This window comes from Trachemys scripta, chromosome 2, assembly GCF_013100865.1.
Source record: "Trachemys scripta elegans isolate TJP31775 chromosome 2, CAS_Tse_1.0, whole genome shotgun sequence".
In the NCBI taxonomy this organism is placed as follows: Eukaryota; Metazoa; Chordata; order Testudines; family Emydidae; genus Trachemys; species Trachemys scripta.
Genome location: NC_048299.1, coordinates 179,963,184 through 179,983,737, shown reverse-complemented (window position 1 = coordinate 179,983,737; position 20,554 = coordinate 179,963,184). Strand labels below are relative to the sequence as shown.

The 20,554-nt window shown below is 43.5% G+C and overlaps 1 protein-coding gene across 5 annotated transcripts in view; it reads left to right on the top strand.

The window, feature by feature from the left end:
* Positions 1-20,554, top strand: part of KIAA0319 (KIAA0319 ortholog) — a 78,174-nt gene that overhangs the window by 20,572 nt on the left and 37,048 nt on the right. For 4 of the 5 annotated variants that reach the window (XM_034762427.1, XM_034762426.1, XM_034762431.1 and 1 more), the window contains exons 3-4: positions 15,402-16,150; positions 17,234-17,429. In XM_034762427.1, coding sequence (XP_034618318.1) covers positions 15,402-16,150; positions 17,234-17,429 — 945 coding nt within the window. The remainder of the gene's footprint in view (positions 1-15,401; positions 16,151-17,233; positions 17,430-20,554) is intronic. The other variant, XM_034762432.1, reaches the window with a different exon arrangement.

The following is a 20,554-nucleotide window of genomic DNA, read 5'->3' as shown; positions in this document are numbered from 1 at the left end:
CTCGGCTCCGTTCAGTTCTCCACCGGGAGCCCATCTCCCTCCCCCGGGAGTTCTTGCCTCCCTACTCCCATCTGAGCTTTGATCTCGCCTCCGGGGTGTGTGATCTGCACCCGGAGTCCAGATGGCTGCCATGCTGCCAGCGGGGAGACAGCATCCTGGTGGGCAGCAGGGCTCCCAGTGGGGAACCCAAGCCCGGAGCGGAGGCCTGGCTGGGAGCCAGAAGCCAGCTTTCTTGCTGGGAGCCATGAAACAGACAAGAATGATCACCAATATAAGGAACGCAGTGTCCACAGAGACACTGCATCGCCCTAACTAAACTAACATAAGCCTTACGCTTCTTGTCGAGGTGGTTTTATTATGTCATCAGTAAAGGGGAGTTATATCGGTGGGAGGAGCATTTCTGTGTGTTCACCTCCACAGTTTTGTTGTTGAAAGCTGACTTGTTGACAAAACTGTGTAGTGTAGACAAGGCCTTAAGTATGTATGAGTCTCTTATAATGTAGTCCAGTGTTTCCCAAACTTGGGACGCCGCTTGTTCAGGGAAAGCCCCTGGCGGGCCAGCCTGTTTACCTGCCGTGTCCACAGGTCTGGCTGATCGCGGCTCCCACTGGCCGCGGTTTGCTGCTCCAGGCCAATGGGAGCTGCAGGAAGCGGCGGCCAGCACGTCCCTCGGCCCATGCCACTTCCCACAGCTCCCATTGGCCTGAAGCAGTGAACTGCGGCCAGTGGGAGCCGTGATCGGCCGGACCTGCTGCGGATGTGGTAGGTAAACAAACCGGCCCGGCCCGCCAGGGGTTTTCCCTACACAAGCGGCATCCCAAGTTTGGGAAATACTGATGTAGTCTATTGCCACTGATATAAATCCATTAATTGATGAAATCATTTTGTGTTGAATGAGGTCTAAATTTATTCTGGCCATGCTAACTATCAAGAGTGGTTGTGCTAATGCATTCCAAAATTGATTTTATATTTATTTATATCTCATATAACTATAAAATGCCATTCCAACTGAACTAAAGCAGGGAATGTACAGCTGTCTCATTGATAAAGGCAGCTTGCATTGGTTACCATCCTAGACACAACTGTTTAGTTGACAGTGCAATATATTGGATTAAATTCAGTATGGCACACTTGCAGAGACCTACTCCAACCTGACATCACAGTAATCTTATAAAATCATTTTATTGCAATTCATTTCTACTGGCGTAATAAAGCTCAGAGGTGCCATAATGTCTGACTCGCAATATTCAGTTATTGCATTTTCATGCTCTGCTACTTTGTTCTGAGATTAGCCTTTATAACAAAATCACAAAGATAGTTTAGTGTGTAGTCACAATTACAGGTGTTGTAGAACTCCCATCTCCTTGCTCTGGGCAATGCAGCCCTGCGTGCATAAAGCAACCTCTCAATGCCATTTACAAAGGCGCCATTCCTGTTTCTCTGTCTAATAACACACTTCTCCTGAGATTCCTACAAGCTGTAAGTTCTCCGCACACTTTTGCCAACCTTATGTGCTCAAAAATCATGAGTCAAACCCCAAAATATCACAATGAGACTAAAAATCTGGTTACTTTTGATTTGCTTTCTGATTTTTGATGCTTTAAGGTTCATGTTTTTAAAACTTTTCTTCACAACCGCAGGGGCTAGAAACTTTGTTTTTTAAATGAAAGACAGGATTTTCATGGAACACATGATTCCAGGAGCTGGGGCTTTAAGAAAAACTCCAAATATGCCGAAAGTCACAATAAAATCCTGAGAGTTAGCAACATCATAAACAAAATGTGTCATTCTCTTCTGATCAATTATTTTGTAAATATGGCACTTTCCTCTGCAACACAGCTCCTTTCTTCATTTGTGCAAAGTCATAGCTGCTGTCTCCAGTGAGTAAAGGCTATTTTTATAGCTGTTAGCATTGTGGAGCCAATATAGCTTATTGAGGGGCCTAGAGTCTATTCCTTCTTGAGATCATCAACAGAATTGTTTACTGAGTTCCAATCAGGTACAGCTGTGCAGGCCTACTCATTGCAGTGAGGTTTCACAAGTGTCACTGAGGGCATAATTTTCAAATAGTGGGATTGTCCAGCACAACAGCTGGTATAATTTGACCCGAAAGCAACAAGTTAAGAGTTTGATGATGTCTGGAGAGGAAAAGAACCCAGCTTGACTTTCAGGGTCAAGTTGTATGTGCAGGACTTGGAAAGACCAACTTTTTAGTTGTTTGAGTTCGATATTAAACTTATCAAGAGATAATAAAAACTGAACACTGTTAGGGGGCTTATTCCTTCACCCTCTCACTTCCTTGGTCCTTCTCACATGAACAGAGAGCAACAATACCCGAAGTCCGAAGGTGCAAACAATTCAATGTTTATTGGGGTGAACTTTCAGCAAGCATGATTCCAGTTTCCTTCCTCAGTATCCCCCTTTCCAGCTCTGACACCACAGAGCCATCCCAGCTCCCATTCCCTGTTCCCATTCCCCCACTTTGCAAAACATGATCCCAATTCCCCCACCCCCAGTCCCTGTTCCCATTTTCCCCCCCCTTACTTCCTGATTGACTGCAGACTATATAGTAAAACTTGAGTTCTGCTTAGCTATACCGTAACCAATTATTTTACTAAAATTTAACTAACCAATCCTGACACATTGTAACACGGTTATTTATATTGTAATATAATTGGTGTAAACCAGTTATATTCCACCACCTTAAATGGTTTACACGCAACAAAATTAATTATACAGCAGACAGAAACAATCATAGAACCAGACAGAGACCATGCAAATACATACAAAACAATACAGAAGCGAGGATTTCACAACTACATCTATACAGACTTAAAGGTCTTCCAGGTGTGTCTATTGATAAGTGAGTTCTTACCAGACAGAAAACTATCCAACTAAATTTCCTTTCAGATCTTCTAGGCTCTTCCCTTTCTCTGGAGGTGATAGGAATATCAGGACAGGATTGTATTCCTAACAGCCCAATAGCACCTTATTTCAATGTGACGAGTTTGGAATGTAAGGATGTGACCATACATTTCCCAGTTTATGGCTGCCTCTGCTGCTTAGCCGAAGGCCTTAGCCTAAGAACCAGGCCTTAGACTGTCCCTTACACATACAGAGAGTGATTTTGATTCTTTCTTTTATACCTCTATAACTAGCTAAGTGATAAGAATACACCTAAATTCTTTAAGTATAGGCCTTGGCAGACAGGCCGGAATATCTATATCAACAAACACCACAATCCCATTTTAGAGTCACTTTTCAGAACAGAACTGCGCGTGAAGCTATTTCCTCCTCTGGATTTCATGGTGAGTCCTGTCTCTGCAGCATCAGGCTTTTTAGGTTATAGGATTTCAGGGAGGGACTATCTTTGTCTATGGGGTTTGTACATCACCTACCATACGGACATATTTTAAGTATATTTCAAATTGAATTAATTACTCACCATTCAGAAAAAAAGGAGATTATATCTACTTAAGGTATTGATGTGGCCCCTGTTTTCTGAGCATCTCAGTCTGTAACGTAGTTACCTTCACAACACTCTGTGAGTTAGGGAAGTACCTTTATCCCCAATTTTACAGCTGAGAAACCAAAGCAAAGAGAGAATGAGTGATTTACCCAGGGTCCTACAAAAAATCAGTAGCAGAGAACTGGACCTGTGTCTCTCAAAACCCTGCCCAGTATTACATAGGGATACTGGGGATGAGGCGGGTAAGTAGCCTCTTTCTTCCCAGAGCATAAACACAGCTGTGGGGAAAGATTCCCACCAAGTGGTCAAGAGAGTACTGGGGAGAAATTGAATCCATCTACTCCGCCCACCAGTACTTCTTGATTTATCAGCAACAAACAGGGACCCTGGCAACCTGTGAAATGAAGATGAACCATCAAGTGAACCATCAAGATCAGTGAACCAATTAGAGAGGCTCAGCAGCTGATCCTGGGCCCTATAACAGAATTGTAAACAGACTGCAGCTCTAATTACTGTAAAAGCTTTGCAGCCCATTGTTTGTAAATCTAATTGCAATACTCTTGGTTTTGTCCTGTGTCAAGGATTTGCTTTTATGTAATTTTAGCGTTTTTTTCTATTTGCTCTCCCCCTCCCCCAGTGTTTAATCTGCAATTAGAATGGTCTCTGAAGCAAGAAACAGGCCTTCTGCTTTCCCTGAAGTATCTCTGTGTAAAAGCTTACAAGATTTCAGGGACGGGGAGGCTCTAAATAACATGGAAGCAGCCTGCGGAGAGAGAGTGAAATCATATTCTTTATGTACAGAGGTGTATGCCATCCCCTCAGAAACTGATGCAGTGACACTTTAGATTTTGATGAACTTCTGGCTAATCTGGCTTCTCTGGTTTTGAGGATAGTGATTTTTATAGGTCCCTGCTAAGGCTGCTGGAGTTAAGCCTTTGTCAGCATTTATGTTATAAATCCTATTCTTCAGAGGCTTATAACTCAGCTGTGAAAATTGGCTTTGGTTTGAAAGTTGGAATTAAAGTTCTCATCTTGGGAGACAGCTATTTTTTTTTATTATTATTTCCAGAATCTCATCAAAAGTGTCTCAGCCCTTTATGATGCTGGAGAAGGATAGTAAAATACAATATTTTGCACTTCTATTGCATCTTTTCTCTCAAAGGCTCCCAAAGTTCTGACCAAAATAAATGTACACATAACACCACTAAAATGCAGCCACCTCTGGATGTGGAAGCCAGCCAGTGGTGTGGGGAGAGGAGATTTTTGGCCCAGGATACTGGGGCAGACCCCACCTTACCCTACCCTTATGAAAACTAACACTGGATCTTCTGTGTTCATGTAGATTGTGCCCATGTGACCTCAGTTAAGGTCTATTTCAAAAGATGCTCATATAGAAAACTACACTGAATTCTGTGTAATCTACCTTGGAAGGATGAAGAGCTGAGTCACTCCTTTGAGAATTTGAATTTGTGACTCCAGCAAGCCTGGGGATTGAAAACTAGCTATGCCGTAAATGGCTGGAAACAGCCCCTCAGCAAGAAATACCTGTTTGCAGTTTCAGCTTGTTTTTCTTGTGCATTAGCAGGATTCCTGCCTACAACTTTAAAATCTACGGCTAGCCCGGCTGAGTAGTGGCAGCATGGCCTCGCTTGGGCTTTGAGTCCGTCCCACGTTTCCCACAATGGCAGGAGACAGGAGTCTGTGTGTGTGAAGAACTCAATAGTTCCGCTACTTCACATTTAACTATGGTTTGTAACCTGCCCTTTAAATTGGCTTCTGTACCCAGTGACGGGAAAATAGCTAATGTAATGCCAATATTTAAAAAGGGCTCTAGAGGTGATCCCGGCAATTACAGACCGGAAAGTCTAACATGAGTACCAGGCAAATTAGTTGAAACAATAGTAAAGAATAAAATTATCAGACACATAAAAGAACACAAATTGTTGGGCAAAAGTCAACATGGTTTCTGTAAAGGGAAATTGTCTTACTAATCTTTTAGAGTTCTTTGAAGGGGTCAACAAACATGTGGACAAGGGGGACATGTGGACATAATGTACTTAGATTTCCAGAAAGCCTTTGACAAGGTCCCTCACCAGAGGCGCTTATGTAAATTAAGTTGTCATGGGATAAAAGGGAAGGTCCTTTCATGGATTGAGAACTGGTTAAAAGACAGGGAACAAAGGGTAGGAATAAATGGTAAATTCCCAGAATGGTAACTAGTGGTGTTCTCCAAGGGTCAGTCCTAGGACCAATCCTATTCAACTTATTCATAAATGATTTGGAGAAAGGGGTAAAAAGTGAGGTGGCAAAGTTTGCAGATGATACTAAACTGCTCAAGATAGTTAAGACCAAAGCAGACTGTGAAGAACTTCAAAAAGATCTCACAAAACTAAGTGATTGGGCAACAAAATGGCCAATGAAATTTAATGTGGATAAATGTAAAGTAATGCACATTGGAAAAAATAACCCCAACTATACGTACAATATGATGGGGGCTAATTTAGCTACAACGAATCAGGAAAAAGATCTTGGAGTCATCGTGGATAGTTCTCTGAAGACATCCACGCAGGGTGCAGAGGCAGTCAAAAAAGCAAACAGGATGTTAGGAATGATTAAAAAGGGGATAGAGAATAAGATGGAGAATATATTATTCCCCTTATATAAATCGATGGTACGCCCACATCTTGAATACTGAGTACAGATGTGGTCTCCTCATCTCAAAAAAGATATACTGGCACTATAAAAGGTTCAGAGAAGGGCAACTAAAATGATTAGGGGTTTGGAACGGGTCCCATATGAGGAGAGATTAAAGAGGCTAGGACTTTTCAGCTTGGAAAAGAGGAGACTAAAGGGGGATATGATAGAGGTATATAAAATCATGAGTGATGTGGAGAAAGTAAATAAGGAAAAGTTATTTATTTATTCCCATAATACACGAACTAGGGGCCACCAAATGAAATTAATGGGCAACAGGTTTAAAACAAATAAAAGGAAGTTCTTCTTCACACAGCATACAGTCAGCTTGTGGAACTCCTTGCCAGAGGAGGTTGTGAAGGCTAGGACTATAACAGGGTTTAAAAGAGAACTAGATAAATTCATGGAGGTTAAGTCCATTAATGGCTATTAGCCAGGTTGGGTAAGGAATGGTGTCCCTAGCCTCTGTTTGTCAGAGGGTGGAGATAGATGGCAGGAGAGAGATCATTTGATCATTATCTGTTAGGTTCACTCCCTCTGGGGCACCTGGCATTGGCCACTGTCGGTAGACAGGATACTGGACTAGATGGACCCAGTATGGCTGTTCTTATGTTCTTATGCTCAGTCTCCAGGAGATAGGACTGCTTTGAGCTGTTCCCCTAAGATCTCCTCTGCCACAGCCAATTCTGACTGGCTATGGTGAGGCCAGGGCCAAGAATGCTGGAGAGGGAGTAAGTGGGATGGAGGGGAATCTCAGAGCATCAGCTTGACATCAAATCAGTTTCTTAAAGGGACAGGGGTTAAAATTGACCTGCTCTTCCTTGTCAGTGGTTCCCCATTGCAGTCCTTAACGGCTGGATTAATTCCATCTGTTATTTCTCACGTAAAATACAGAAAACCCTCCTGCTGCACAGCTTACTGTTAGACCCAATGACCAAACCAGTCCATGTGCACTGTCATCGTAATCATGCAAGAGCTTCCATCTACCCTATAAACAACCCTGATGACTCCCAATATATTACCATGTAATCACCAGGCCACACACAATTTTGTGCCTAATAAATTACCACAATCTCCATGCCATTCATGCCTCAGTTGGCCTATAAACCTGACAGAGAATAGGAAGCCTCAGTTTTTGTTGGAATCCTTCTGCCCAGTTCAGGTGTGCTGTCCCATGTTGCTCAGGTAGAAAGATCGTTGTTATGATTTCAGGCAGTGAAGGCAGAGAAGTAAAGCAGGAAGTGTGTGGCACAGGTGAACCTTGCAGCTCAAAGAGGGGCTTGGGGGATTCCTTATAAGGAATAACTTTACAAAGTAACTGTAAAAATGGTGCCTTTTTACTCAGCAGATCTGCTCCCTCCTGCACGTGTATGAAGAGCTAAGTCTGCTGACTTTAGTGGGGGGAAAATTGTATTTATTAATTTGTCCTAAAGTCAGCCCAAAACAGCTCTGGGAGTGTGAGTTTATTCTTTACTGGTTTACACATTATCAACAGAATTATTAACATCTGTGATAGAGCCACTTGTGCAACTCCATTATCTCCAAATTATGTCCTCACTTATGCCTGTGTAAGCCTGCTGTAGGTATAAGGTAGCACAGATGTAGGTGTATTTGGCCTACAGAACCTTTACTGCTGGTAACGCTGCATGAGCCAGAAAGCTCACAGCATGACTTTGCAGCGCTGGCAATTAGGAAAACCATCTTTTTAACTGTAAACTGAGCACATATGATCTGCAAGTCATTCAGGCACTATAAATGTGGAACTGCTTGATGCTATTTTTGCACAGTCACTTTCCAGACTGGAATGGCATGTTACTTTCTGACCGCAATTGATTGTAGGCACAGTTTTTTTTAAAAACTGCTTAATTTTATGCCTGCAGTCAATTGGGGTCACAGTTTTGCAGGCACAAGTGTTAAAACGTGACCATCTAAGTACCTAATTTTTCAGGAAGTTTCTCACAAATCAGATAGACAGACATCAAAATTCTCTCACTTGGGAACACTATGGAGTGCAGATGGGAAAACTGGAAATCAGACTGAGTTACCTTTTGAAAGCAGGGTTTTCATATCCCAGCTGAAACCAACCAACCAAGAAATGTAGTGCTGAGGCTGAAACTTCATCCCTGCATCATCCAGTTGTGCCCAGTTACTTCTCCAGACTCTACAGTGGGCCAGTTGGTGCTCCTGCTGAAGCCGGAATGGAAAATGAAAAGCTTCCATTGACTTCATGGGGCTTTGGCTTAGGCCCCGTAGGCTCAATTGTTTCTTGCAGGAGTGATGCATATCACTGCATCTCTTGAAAAATCCGCTCCCGTGCATCCATATGGAAGGGCAGCAGCTGACTTTCCAAGACACTCAGGCCAGGTCTAGAATATAAACTTACATGGGTATAACTGTGTCGCTCGGGGTGTGAAAAATTCACACCCCTGAGCAACGCAGTTATACTGACCTAACCCCTGGCATAGACAGCGCTATGTCAACCAGAGGGCTTCTCCCATCGATATAGCTAGCGTCTCTCGTAGAGGTGGGCTAACTCTGCTGACGGGAGAAGCATCTTCACTGTAGTGCTACAGTGGCACAGCTGAACTGTTGCATCTTTTTAAGTGTAGAGCTTCCCTCGGTGATGCGTGTTGCTCAATGCTGGGCACCATTGAACTTCTTGAGCTGATTTTCCAATGGTCAGATTTGACACCGTTTTTGTTTGTTTGTTTGTTTTGTATTTTGGCCAAATTTGACATTTGCGGGAGCTTGTGGTACTCGGCATATCTGAAAATCAAGCTACTTACCTGTGCTGTAATGCTTAGACATAACAAGGTGAATTCCTGCTTATGCAGGGGAAATTGTAAAAGATCTAAAACATAGGTGTTCAACCTGGGGGCTGTGAACAGGTCCAGGAGGGTTGTTGCTAATCTTCCTTTCTGAATGAATGAATTAGAAGCGGTCCTGAAACTTCTGCTTTTGTGACATGGAGACACCGTATAAAAAAGGTTGAGAATCACTGATCTGAAACAACTACCAAGATTGAACTATATTTTGACAGGTAAAACTGATCCATGCTGTACCTATTCTGTGGGTAAATGGAGGACTTCAATCTGTCGGAATGTCAATCCACCACGTTGCATCAGCATGAAGTTCACTTATAGAAATTTAGGCCACGGTTTTCAAAAGTGACTAGTGATAGGAGAGGCAGTAGAACCTAGTGGCTAGATCAAAGGCCTGGGACTCAGGAGACCTGGATTCTGTTTTCAGCTCTGCCACTGATCTGCTTTGTGATGTTGGGTAAGTCACCTCACCTCTTCGTGCCTCAGTTTCCTCCACCAGTAAAGTGAGGGAAGTGATGCTGATCTCCTGGGTAAAATGCTGATGACCAGTGCTATATAAGGGCTGCATGTCATTATTGGTGTTACTGTTTGGGTTGCCTGAATATTTGGGTGCCCATCTTGAGAAACCTTAAAGGCACCTGATTCACAGAAAATGCTGATCATCCAAGTAACTAGTAGTTTTTGAAAGTTTGGGCTTTATACCTATTTTTAATGAAGGGTTGTTTACTTCTTATTGTACACGAACCTGAGGCACACTTTTGTGTTACCCTACAAGCGGTTTTGTTGTTTGTTCAAGTTCTTGTTTATTCTGCTTTTATTGAAGTGGATAAATATGTCTAAATTACACAGCAGTTAAACTGGTCTCCTACCTCCCAGGCCTCTCCTTTACCCATGAGCTCCTGTGTCTGCCCTGTCAGAAGCTGAGTAGCACATTTAAAGTACTGATTTATGGTAAGTGTTTTCATAGACCTCTGCAACAGCATCCCTGATATTCTCAGAGGTGAATGGGAATGTGGAGGAACTAATTATAGTGTACTTGGTGTGGGAGAGAAGAATGAAAATAAGTGTGTCTCCTGGGGTGCTGATAAGCTAAAGAATCACACACTGTTGTAGTTATGTTGTACAGGAGCTGTTATTTTACGTTCATGTTCCCTTGAATAGAGGTCTTGCTGGAAGTGTCAAATACAGGCACAAACAAAACCGCAGCACTGTATTAAGCCTTCTAGCTGTAGTCAGAAAAGTGCTGCTGTAAATATGACAGGGAGGCATTTATGCTCTATTAGTACCTTATTAAATGTTGTCCATTTGCAAGTCTAAAGATTTATTTTTCCTCTCAAAGTGCCAGCACTGCAAACTCAGGGCCAAATCCTGCCTTGCCATCTCTCTGTCATGCTGTGGGGGGAACAGTAACAGTCGAGCAGAGGGTCTGTCTGCCCAAAGGCCGGTGCTGACTGGGGATACCATACTTTGCAGTGCACCTTATCCTTGCTCGTTCACTAGTCTAGCAGAGTAGGATTTGATCCTTAGCTTGAATGTCAGATCCCTGGTTGTTTTCTTTCTGACTCTTTTACCATCACCAGTGATAAAGATTCTGTCATCAGAACTCGGCTGACGCTTTTGTCAATGATGCATGAGGCAGAGTAGAATCCAGCTCACTCTTCCAAAATTGTGTGAGTTCTGCAGCACTAACCATAACATCTTGGTTTCATCAGTTAAGTCAGGAAATCTGACTCAAAACCATGTTAATAAGAATGTGTGCCATTTTTACATAGCAACTGGATTTTTGAGGAGACTATTTATACAAATAATCAAATCTGAAGAGGAATTTTTTTTACACTGGAGCAAACTTGAAACATAATTCCTTTTACAAAAAGTAATTGACTGAGCTAAGTATTGTCTGTATTTGTGCTTGATTGAAAGTCATCCCCCCCCCCACACACTTCATCCTACAACGATGTCATAATCCTGCATTCATGACCTAATAGTCTCTTGTTATGGAAATAACTGTGATGTCACACATGCAGCTCATGATGTCACAGCAAGATCCAGTAGTAAAGAAATGTTGTGTTGGAAGGAGCAAGCTCCTGGGAGGAAGCAGGAGCTAATGATTAAAGCAGGGGACTAGGAGTCAGATTAGATCACCTTGGTATCTGAGCACCATCATGTGGTTCATTAAGTGATGTGACTAACATCTGACATATGTGGCGCTTTCCTTCTTTCTTACCGGAATGAAAATGTGTGTGTTACTTTTTGAATTTGATTTTAAAAAGTATGTGTCACACTGTCTGGAGTGGTGCAGGACCATGCCTGGGTGACTGCCAACGTCAGGGTGGACTGTCAAAAGCAGGGAAGACACCCCAAACTAGTTGTATATTCTATAACTAGATTTCACGAACCAAGTAACAAATGTGAACTCCTGAAGCACTCTAACAGTCTTACAGTGGAGTCAGACAATTCTCTTGGGCACTTCAGTCTATCTTGCTACCCAGGGGGAGGAGGGGTGGCTGAGTGGGGGTGCAGGGACACATGGGGATGGGGGAGAAGGGGGTGGCTGAGTGGGGATGCAGGGACACATGGTGATGGGGGAGGGAGAGGCAGCTGAGTAAGGGTTCATGGCCACATGGAAACAGGGGAAGGGTGGTGCAGGGACAATTGGGGATGGGGGCAGATGTACCTGATTGAATGGGAGAGGCTAGGGGTCAGCCAGGGTCTACATGGGTGAGGCTCCCAGCCTCCCTAATAATTTCTCCTCCCCCCCCCCCCCCCAAACCTCCCGTGTTCCGTAGTTCTCCTACCCACACCCAACAACCCTCCAGGTTCACTCCCAGGCTCCTACCCACCAATTACTTCCCTTTCCTTCAGCTCCTCTGTTACCTCTGACTCCCCCAAGCTTTTGCACTGCTTCTGATGGATGCTTGAAATATGTTTCTGTTCTGTAGTTTAAATGAAGTATTACTCAAAGTTCTGTATTAATATGCCTAGTAAGGAATCTATTTGTCAAAAAAAAAAAAATTTCCTGAATCTTTTTTGGTTGTCTGTATTGTTACAGACATACTCGCTGACTGGTATTTGGAAATAAATTACCAAAATTGAAACTGGCAAGATTATATTGGCAAATAAAATATGCAGAATTCTAAAATATCATGTACAGAACTTTTAATTTTTTGGTGCAGATTTCTCCTAGGAGGAGGAGTTGTAGTAACCTGTCAACACTGAATGCCTCTCAGGGCTAACCCAGGTTGACCCTGGGGATCCCTGCTTTTGTTTCCTAACTCCAGTCCTTTGAGAGTCCAAACAGCAAAGAGATGAAGAATTTTCATGTCAGCTCTAAGAACAGGAGTACTTGTGGCACCTTAGAGACTAACAAATTTATTTGAGCATAAGCTTTTGTGGGCTACAGCCCACTTCATCGGATGCATAGAATGGAACATATAGTGAGGAGATATATAATATATATATATATATATATATATATATATATATATATATATATATATATATACACACATACAGAAAACATGAAAAGGTGGGAGTTGGCCAATCAACTCTAAGAAGCTAATTAAGATGAACTGTTGTCAGCATGAGAAAAAAAACTTTTGTAGTGATAATCAAGATAGCCCATTTAAGACAGTTTGACAAGAAGCTGTGAGGATACATGGGGAAATAGATTCAATGTGTGTAATGGCTCAGCCATTCCCAGTCTCTATTTAAGCCTAAATTGATTGTATCTAGTTTCCATATCACTTCAAGTTCAGCAGTTTCTCGTTGGAGTCTTTTTGAAGCTTTTCTGTTGCAAAATTGCCACCTTTAAATCTGTTACTGAATGGCCAGAGAGGTTGAAGTGTTCTCCTACTGGTTTTTGAATGTTATGATTCCTGATGTCAGATTTGTGTCCATTTATTCTTTTGCGTAGAGACTGTCTGGTTTGGCCAATGTACATGGCAGAGGGGCATTGCTGGCACATGATGGCATATATCACATTGGTAGATGTGCAGGTGAATGAGCCCCTGATGGTGTGGCTGATGTGATTAGGTCCTATGATGGTGTCCCTTGAATAGTTATGTGGAGAGAGTTGGCATCGGGCTTTGTTGCAAGGACAGGTTCCTGGGTTAGTGTTTTTGTTCTGTGGTGTGTTGTTGCTGGTGAGTATTTGCTTCAGGTTGGAGGGCTGTCTGTAAGCGAGGACAGGTCTGTCTCCCAAGATTTGTGAGAGTGAGGGATCATCTTTCAGGCTACGTTGTAGATCTTTGATGGTGCGCTAGAGAGGTTTTAGTTGGGGGCTGAAGGTAATGGCTAGTGGCGTTCTGTTATTTTCTTTGTTGGGCCTGTCTTGTAGTAGGTGACTTCTGGGTACTCGTCTGGCTCTGTCAATCTGTTTTTTCACTTCAGCAGGTGGGTATTGTAGTTTTAAGAATGCTTGATTGAGATCTTGTAGGTGTTTGTCTCTGTCTGAGGGATTGGAGCAAATGTGGTTGTATCTTAGAGCTTGGCTGTAGACAATGGATCGTGTGGTGTGTCCTGGATGGAAGCTGGAGGCATGTAGGTAAGTATAGCGGTCAGTAGGTTTCTGGTATAGGGTAGTGTTTATGTGACCATCACTTATTAGCACAGTAGCGTCAAGGAAATGGACCGCTTGTGTGGATCGGTCTAGGCTGAGGTTGATGGTGGGATGGAAATTATTGAAATCATGGTGGAATTCCTCAAGGGCTTCTTTTCCATGGGTCCAGATGATGAAGATGTCATCAATGTAGTGCAAGTAGAGTAGGGGCATTAGGGAACGAGAGCTAAGTCAGCGTTGTTCTAAGTCAGCCATAAAAATGTTGGCATACTGTGGGGCCATGTGGGTACCCATAGCAGTGCCACTGACTTGAAGGTATATATTGTCGCCAAATGTGAAATAGTTGTGGGTGAGGACAAAGTCGCAAAGTTCTGCCACCAGGTTTGCTGTGACATTATCGGGGATACTGTTCCTGACGGCTTGTAGTCCATCTTTGTGTGGAATGTTGGTGTAGAGGGCTTCTACGTCCATAGTGGCCAGGATGATGTTTTCTGGAAGATCACCGATGGATTGTAGTTTCCTCAGGAAGTCAGTGGTGTCTCAAAGATAGCTGGGAGTGTTGGTAGCGTAGGGCCTGAGGAGAGAGTCCACATAGCCAGACAGTCCTGCCGTTAGGGTGCCAATGCCTGAGATGATGGGGCGTCCAGGATTTCCAGGTTTATGGATCTTGGGTAGCAAATAGAATACCCCTGGTTAGGATTCTAGGCATGTGTCTCTAAGGATCTGTTCCTGTGCTCTTTCAGGGAGTTTCTTGAGCAGATGGTGTAGTTTCTTTTGGTAATCATCAGTGGGATCAGAGGATAATGGCCTGTAGAATGTGGTGTTAGAGAGCTGCCTAGCGGACTCTTGTTCATATTCCAACTTATTCATGATGACGGCAGCACCTCCTTTGTCAGCCTTTTTGATTATGATGTCAGAGTTGTTCCTGAGGTGGTTGATGGCATTGTGTTCAGCACGGCTGAGGTTATGGGGCAAGTGATGCTGTTTTTCCACAATTTCAGCCCGTGCACGTCTACGGAAGTTCTCTATTTCCTTCTTCCAGAATTCAAGCTAATGGGACGAGCTTCCTTGCATGTAGCACCTTCCCAGGTGAGAGGGCCATTAACCCAGCCTTTGTATGGTGATGTTTCACAATGGCCCACTTAGTTTTGATAGTCCTCCTTGATGGGTGGTGAACCACTCCTTCTGCCTGGGTTCACAAGTTCAGAGCAGGCATTTTTACAGTTCTAAAGCAAAAGTTACATACTGCCGTATAGCATGGGATACAGACATTACAAGTAAAATTAGTGCAGACAGCAACTTAAAAGCATTTTATATCTCCTAAAGACTGAACACATCTTACAAGTCTAACACCTGTCTTGAACAATACTAACATACATGTGAGTTGGTCTGGTTTCCAGCTCTGAATTTGTCAGTGCTCAGCCGATGATTACAGCCTTGGCAAAAGTTGGCATCTGGTCTACTAGTGTCACAACATGTATGTTGTGCCATCAGGGTTCTTATGTTCCCTGCTCTGCTACTAGCTTGCTGTAGGATGTTCGGTGAGTCATGTAACTTCTTTGCTTAGCATCTGTATTTGTAAAATGGGATAAGAGATACTTTGTAAGAAGCTTTGAGACCATCGGATGAGAAATGCTACCTGAGTGTAAAATATTAATGCACACACATCTTCAAGAATTAGCAAACCTTGTAAGAAAAATAATGGCAAAATTTGTGCATGGTAAAAGGATTTATAATTAATCTTAATATGGTTTACATTTTTGCCCTTTTGTATGAAAAGTCCCTCCAAGGCACGATGGTAACTTATACAGCTGTGTGATTGTAGTTCTTTGCCTAACGTCAGCATATGGTGTTTCAGGGTATTTCTGTGAGCAGTGCACGGAAGGAGCCACATACTCGGACGCAGTGATATCTCCTAATTTAGACACCACTAAAATCATGAGAGTTCCCCATGCCATGTCGATGTCAGACTGCACAGCGGCTTGCTGCGATCTTTCGGGTTGTGACTTGTCCTGGATGTTTGAACGGCGCTGCTACATTGTGAACTGCCAGCATAAAGAAAATTGTGAACCCAAGAAAATTGAAACAGTGAAGTCTTACCTTACGTTTGTACTTAGGCCTTCTCAGAGGCCAGGTGCATTGCTAGGGTATGGACAGGTGCTGCCAAATATGGTTCACTCTGTGGGACTACAGGGTGAGCCCTCTGAGGAAGTGAGTAACCTGAAGGAGCTGTCTTTGCTGAGTAAAGACCACAGCTTTGAGGAGATACCTGAATACACTGGTGACTACAGGGACTTGGAACAGGACCCCTTTCAGCTGAGCGTCAAGCACAAACAGAAAGAGAGCACTGATTACACTGACTGGGGTCTCATGGTGGCCAGTGAAAATGGCTTCAACTCTACAGCAGCTGATACCGAAGACGACCATGAGGATTTGGCTGAAAAGCAGAGGGAAGGCAGTAGACTGGAAAATCTCATGACTAAAAGTGGGTCCAATTCAAACTCTGTTCCTATTGAACACGCCAAGGAGAAGCTGCCATCTCTCGCTGAGATGACACCATTCCCAGTGCAACCACCTGTACAAGCCAGTGACAACCTGGGGAAAGAGGTAGGGCTGCCTCAAGATCCCAGAAGTAGTAGTGAAGTGTGCACCATAATGTTCTGCTTTGTAGGCCCTTTTCAAATCAAAATAGATTAGTATAGTATCCCCAGAGGAAATCAGTGTTTCGTTGTCCACTATTATCATGTGACAGTATAAGAAAATACTGTGCTCTTTACAAACAAACAGCCCTTCTCCTGGCTAACGTAATTGCAATGCAATGCGACTTAGATTAAGGGAAGGCACTCAGATAACTATCAGACAATGAGGAGTAAAACTTCTGGTAGTTGGCTATAGGGATTCCAGTTTAAACTTTCAGACTTGTCGACATGCATCTGGGTTACAATGTGTCTGTGTGGTATTCTGGCTTTCCGGCCTTCAAAATGCATCTTCCTTTAACAGCTCCACGTGCCACATGCATTCTAATGTGCACTAAGGCAATGCGGTCTAGGGGAGTATGCACAGGGTGGGGACTCAGAAATTCCTGCGTTTGAATCCAGGCCGTGGGACTGCGTCAGTGTGTGGCCTTGCCCAAGTTATTTCAAGTCCCGGCCTCTGTTCAATAAAATAAGTCAGTGTAATGGGTATACTAATACTTTCCTATGTCCTTGGTGTGTTGTGGTGATTTATTATTAGTTGTGTAGTGCTTTGAATATGTAAAGCACTATATAAATGCTAAGTATTATTAAAGGACATTAAAAGTTACAGGAAACACTGCTTTTAACCCTAGAAGATCAGTGTTCAGGTACTTATGAGTAGATAAGGATCGTTACCCACAAAAGTGGACACACCCCCTGCCCTGAAAAGCTTAGTCTTAAATTAAGAGTAGACACAAGTGAATGTGACAAACTATATGTTAATAGCCATATCTTTGAATTGTTCTGCATGTGGAAACTCCTGTTGAGGTTGAAAGCAGTTTCTTAAAAATATACTGGGAGAATGTGGGCCTTCATTGGTAATGTTTTTCTTCATGGTCAGGATATCCCAATGACACACATTGCTGGGCTCAGTTTATGCATTATAAATAATGTATATCTGAATAGGAAAAATGATTGATTCATAATAATTTTACCCTTCTTGTTCCCCTTATAGGTTGTAACACCTTCCCATAATCCTCCTTCAGACAATCTGGAATCTACCCAAGCTATTGCAGAGAGAACTCAATTCCCAACAACAGCCCCCTGGAGTCTGACACAAGATGGGATCACACCACTTCCAGCTAGTTCTGTCATCTCTCAGGCCACTGTCATGCAGCAGGTCCCATCTCCCACCACTGCTGCTAAAGCAGGTAACTTTTCTTCAAGGCAGAACTTTTAAAAATAAAATGAGAACTGTTGACTCCTCCTAAGGCAAATAGCCCTACTCTGATGCCCAGACAGTGCTGACACTGAGCGCCATGTTGGTGGCTCCAGTCATTTCTGATTACCAACTTCAATGGGGCAGTGCAGGTTTTTACCAAAACACAGCTTATCAGCACTTTAAGATGGTGACACAGGTTGCATGGGAAAAAACCCCTGAAAACCAGAGTTCATTGGTTTATCTTTGGCAATGGATAGTATGGAAATGCTTAGAAGGCACTCTCAGTTGAGAAGGACTGGCTGTGAAATGAGCCTCCAGAGGCAAGTAGGCTAATTTAGAGTCTCGCTACTTTTACAGCGTGCTGCAATCCTGGCCCTGTTTGATTAAAGCTTTCTCACTCTGGGTATATCCACACTGCGCTCTGAGCCAGGTCCTGGAAGACCCAGACTTGTGGACAAAGTGTTTCCAAGTCCACACTTCGTTTTCCTCATTGCATTCTAAGCCTGGGCTTACAGTTGCTGGAACCGGGTCTCGCAGCCATGTTATCACGTCCATACTGCACTACTCAGCCCTTCTGACTCGGGTATGTGGCTTGAGCTGCATCCACGCTGCAAAACGACAGGCTTGGACCCAAGTCACAACAGTACTTGGGCTCTGACCCACTCCCCAGCAGTGCCCTAGGACCCAGTCCTGAGTGTTTGCTGGCCTGAGTCAGACTGGTTTGCTTGTGGGCAGCAGTGGGGCTTGGACTCAAACCTGAGTCAGAGCCCAGACTTAATATGCAGTGTAGTCATTTACTCCCTACCTGCTATGGAGATGACGATGATGATGTCAGTGTGCAAATATATTTCCAAAAGTCAGTGTTTTGCTCAACTGTTAGAGGGCAAAACTTGAATTCAGCATGGAGGAGACTGGGAAGAAGGGGAAAGCCTGAATGTGTGCTGTTTGCTCCACTCTGCTCATGAGAGTGCCTGGCAGAAGAGCCCGGCACATCTCAGTAGAGCCATCAGAGCAGGGATTTTTGCAGAATTTCTCTCTTGAGCCAAGCGTAGCCAGCCTGGACCCAAACCTGCAGGAACGCAGGACCCTGAAGCAGGTGTCAGTCTCCCCTACCATGACAAAGGAAAAAAAGCTACAAAGGGGCCCCCTGAGCAATGGGATGAGCCCCACCTCAGACAATGGGGTGTGGCTTCAACCACAGGCCAGGCAGCTTTTTCTCTTCTCCCTCCTGCCTCTCCTCAGTAGCATCCAAGGGAGGGGGAGGGCTGAAGAAGACTCAAAATGGGACTTGGGAGAAGTCAAGGGGCAGGTAGCACTGAACCTCCCTCCCCCTAGTGTTTCCTCAGAGCTGCATCTTTCTTCATCCTTTTAAGATTAATCAAGTGCTGCCATGGAACCACAATGTGGTTCTTAACGCACTGACTTTGCATTCCTTTGAGCCCCTCAGGAAGGTATCCCTGTATTTCCTCTCCACCAAGGATGCCTTCCTGATGGACATCACCTCCACCCAGAAAGTGTAGAGTCTGGGGCTTCACCTATTGAGAAGCAATATAGCACATTCTACAATGAAAAGGTGGTTTTCAAAAAGACCCAGCCTGTATCCCAAAAACTAACTCAGTTTTTCAGAACTGAAGAAATTGTGATCCTGTCCACCCAAGAGAGAAGCTCTGGCATACATTGGATGCTCGTGGAGACCTCAGCTCTAAATCAATTGCATACAGGCTTTTTGCAAGTTCAGTGCTTGATCTGCTCTCTATCATCCAAAGAAAAGAGAGCATCAAAATCTACTATTTCAAGATGGTTGGGATAGTGCATATATGAAGCCTTTCAGACAAGAACATCTCCAGCAACCAGCATCAAAGCGCACTTGCTCAGAGTGGTAGCAGCTTCCTGGGCTGAGAGATCTTCTGCACCAGATGATGAGGTCTGCTGGGCATACCTGCTCAAAATTTACAAACGACATTTGGGCATCAGCAAATGCAGCCTCTGGTAGCAGGGTGCTCCAGGCTGCGGTCTCTGAGTAGTGGGGAAGGATTATAAAACCCTAGGTATATATAGTTCTGTTTGACTGAACCCTGCCTGAAAGTGCACTGCTACATAAATCCCATTGGTTAAAGGATCTGTGGACCTTGTAGATTGAAGAGTGGTTTGAAGGAAGAGAGGAAGAACTCTTTGTGGCCAAGAAGTGGAAGACTGTTCCTAGTGGGAGGGCAGCATGAAATAAGATGCAAAGCATATGGTCACCTTTTAGCCAAGCTGTGTTTTTTTCCATGTTCTCCTGCTATTTTCATGGACGTTGAAAATGTGACGCTATGAATAACCTATTAATCATGTCAATTGCGGCATCATGCCAACCTGTAAAAAGTACACAATTGGTGGGAAAAGCGAGCTCCTATTGCATTAGTAAGTGTTGTTGTGTTACTTTATTTGGTGTAATCTTTTTTAGTTCTGACTCGGCTGGGGGTTGTGATTTCTTTGGAATGCTTCCAAGAAGCATTAGAAACTGTTCAGAAGCCTGTTATCAGAATCACTGAGAGTTGTTTGACTGATGACTCAAACGCATTTGATTGAATTTAGGGCTGAATTGTGCCTTTAAGCACAACAGACACAGTTGGGTTTGGTGGTCTGCGTAGAGCTATAGAGGCAGAGCAGATGCAATCAGAGGCATCCTGCAGGAAAAAGAGTGCCTCAGGGCATGCTAGGGAGAGTGCATGCAGCAATAGCACTTACCTGTAAAAAAGAGTAAGCACTGACCTCTGGGTGTTAGCAGGTCTGCAGGAACTGACTTCTCCGAGTCTGCCTGGCTATGCCTCTCAAGATTTAGACTGCTTCTTAATTTGCTAACTGGTTCCTGGTCTGTATTCTGGAAGCATCATGTAAAACAAAAATGAGTTAATTCTGATTTCATCTTCAGGGGGAGCCAATCTCAAGTGTAGGCTGGTGAGAGAAGATTAATCCGTAATCAAATTTATCAAGAAAATGTAACTCTTCCCCATCTTTCCCCAGAAAGTTGTCACATGATGTACAATAAATATGCAATCCCTATTACAATTTCTTTTTCAAATCAGTTTCCCCTTATTCTGTTTTTTTAAAATGCAATGCTTTTATCTTCTT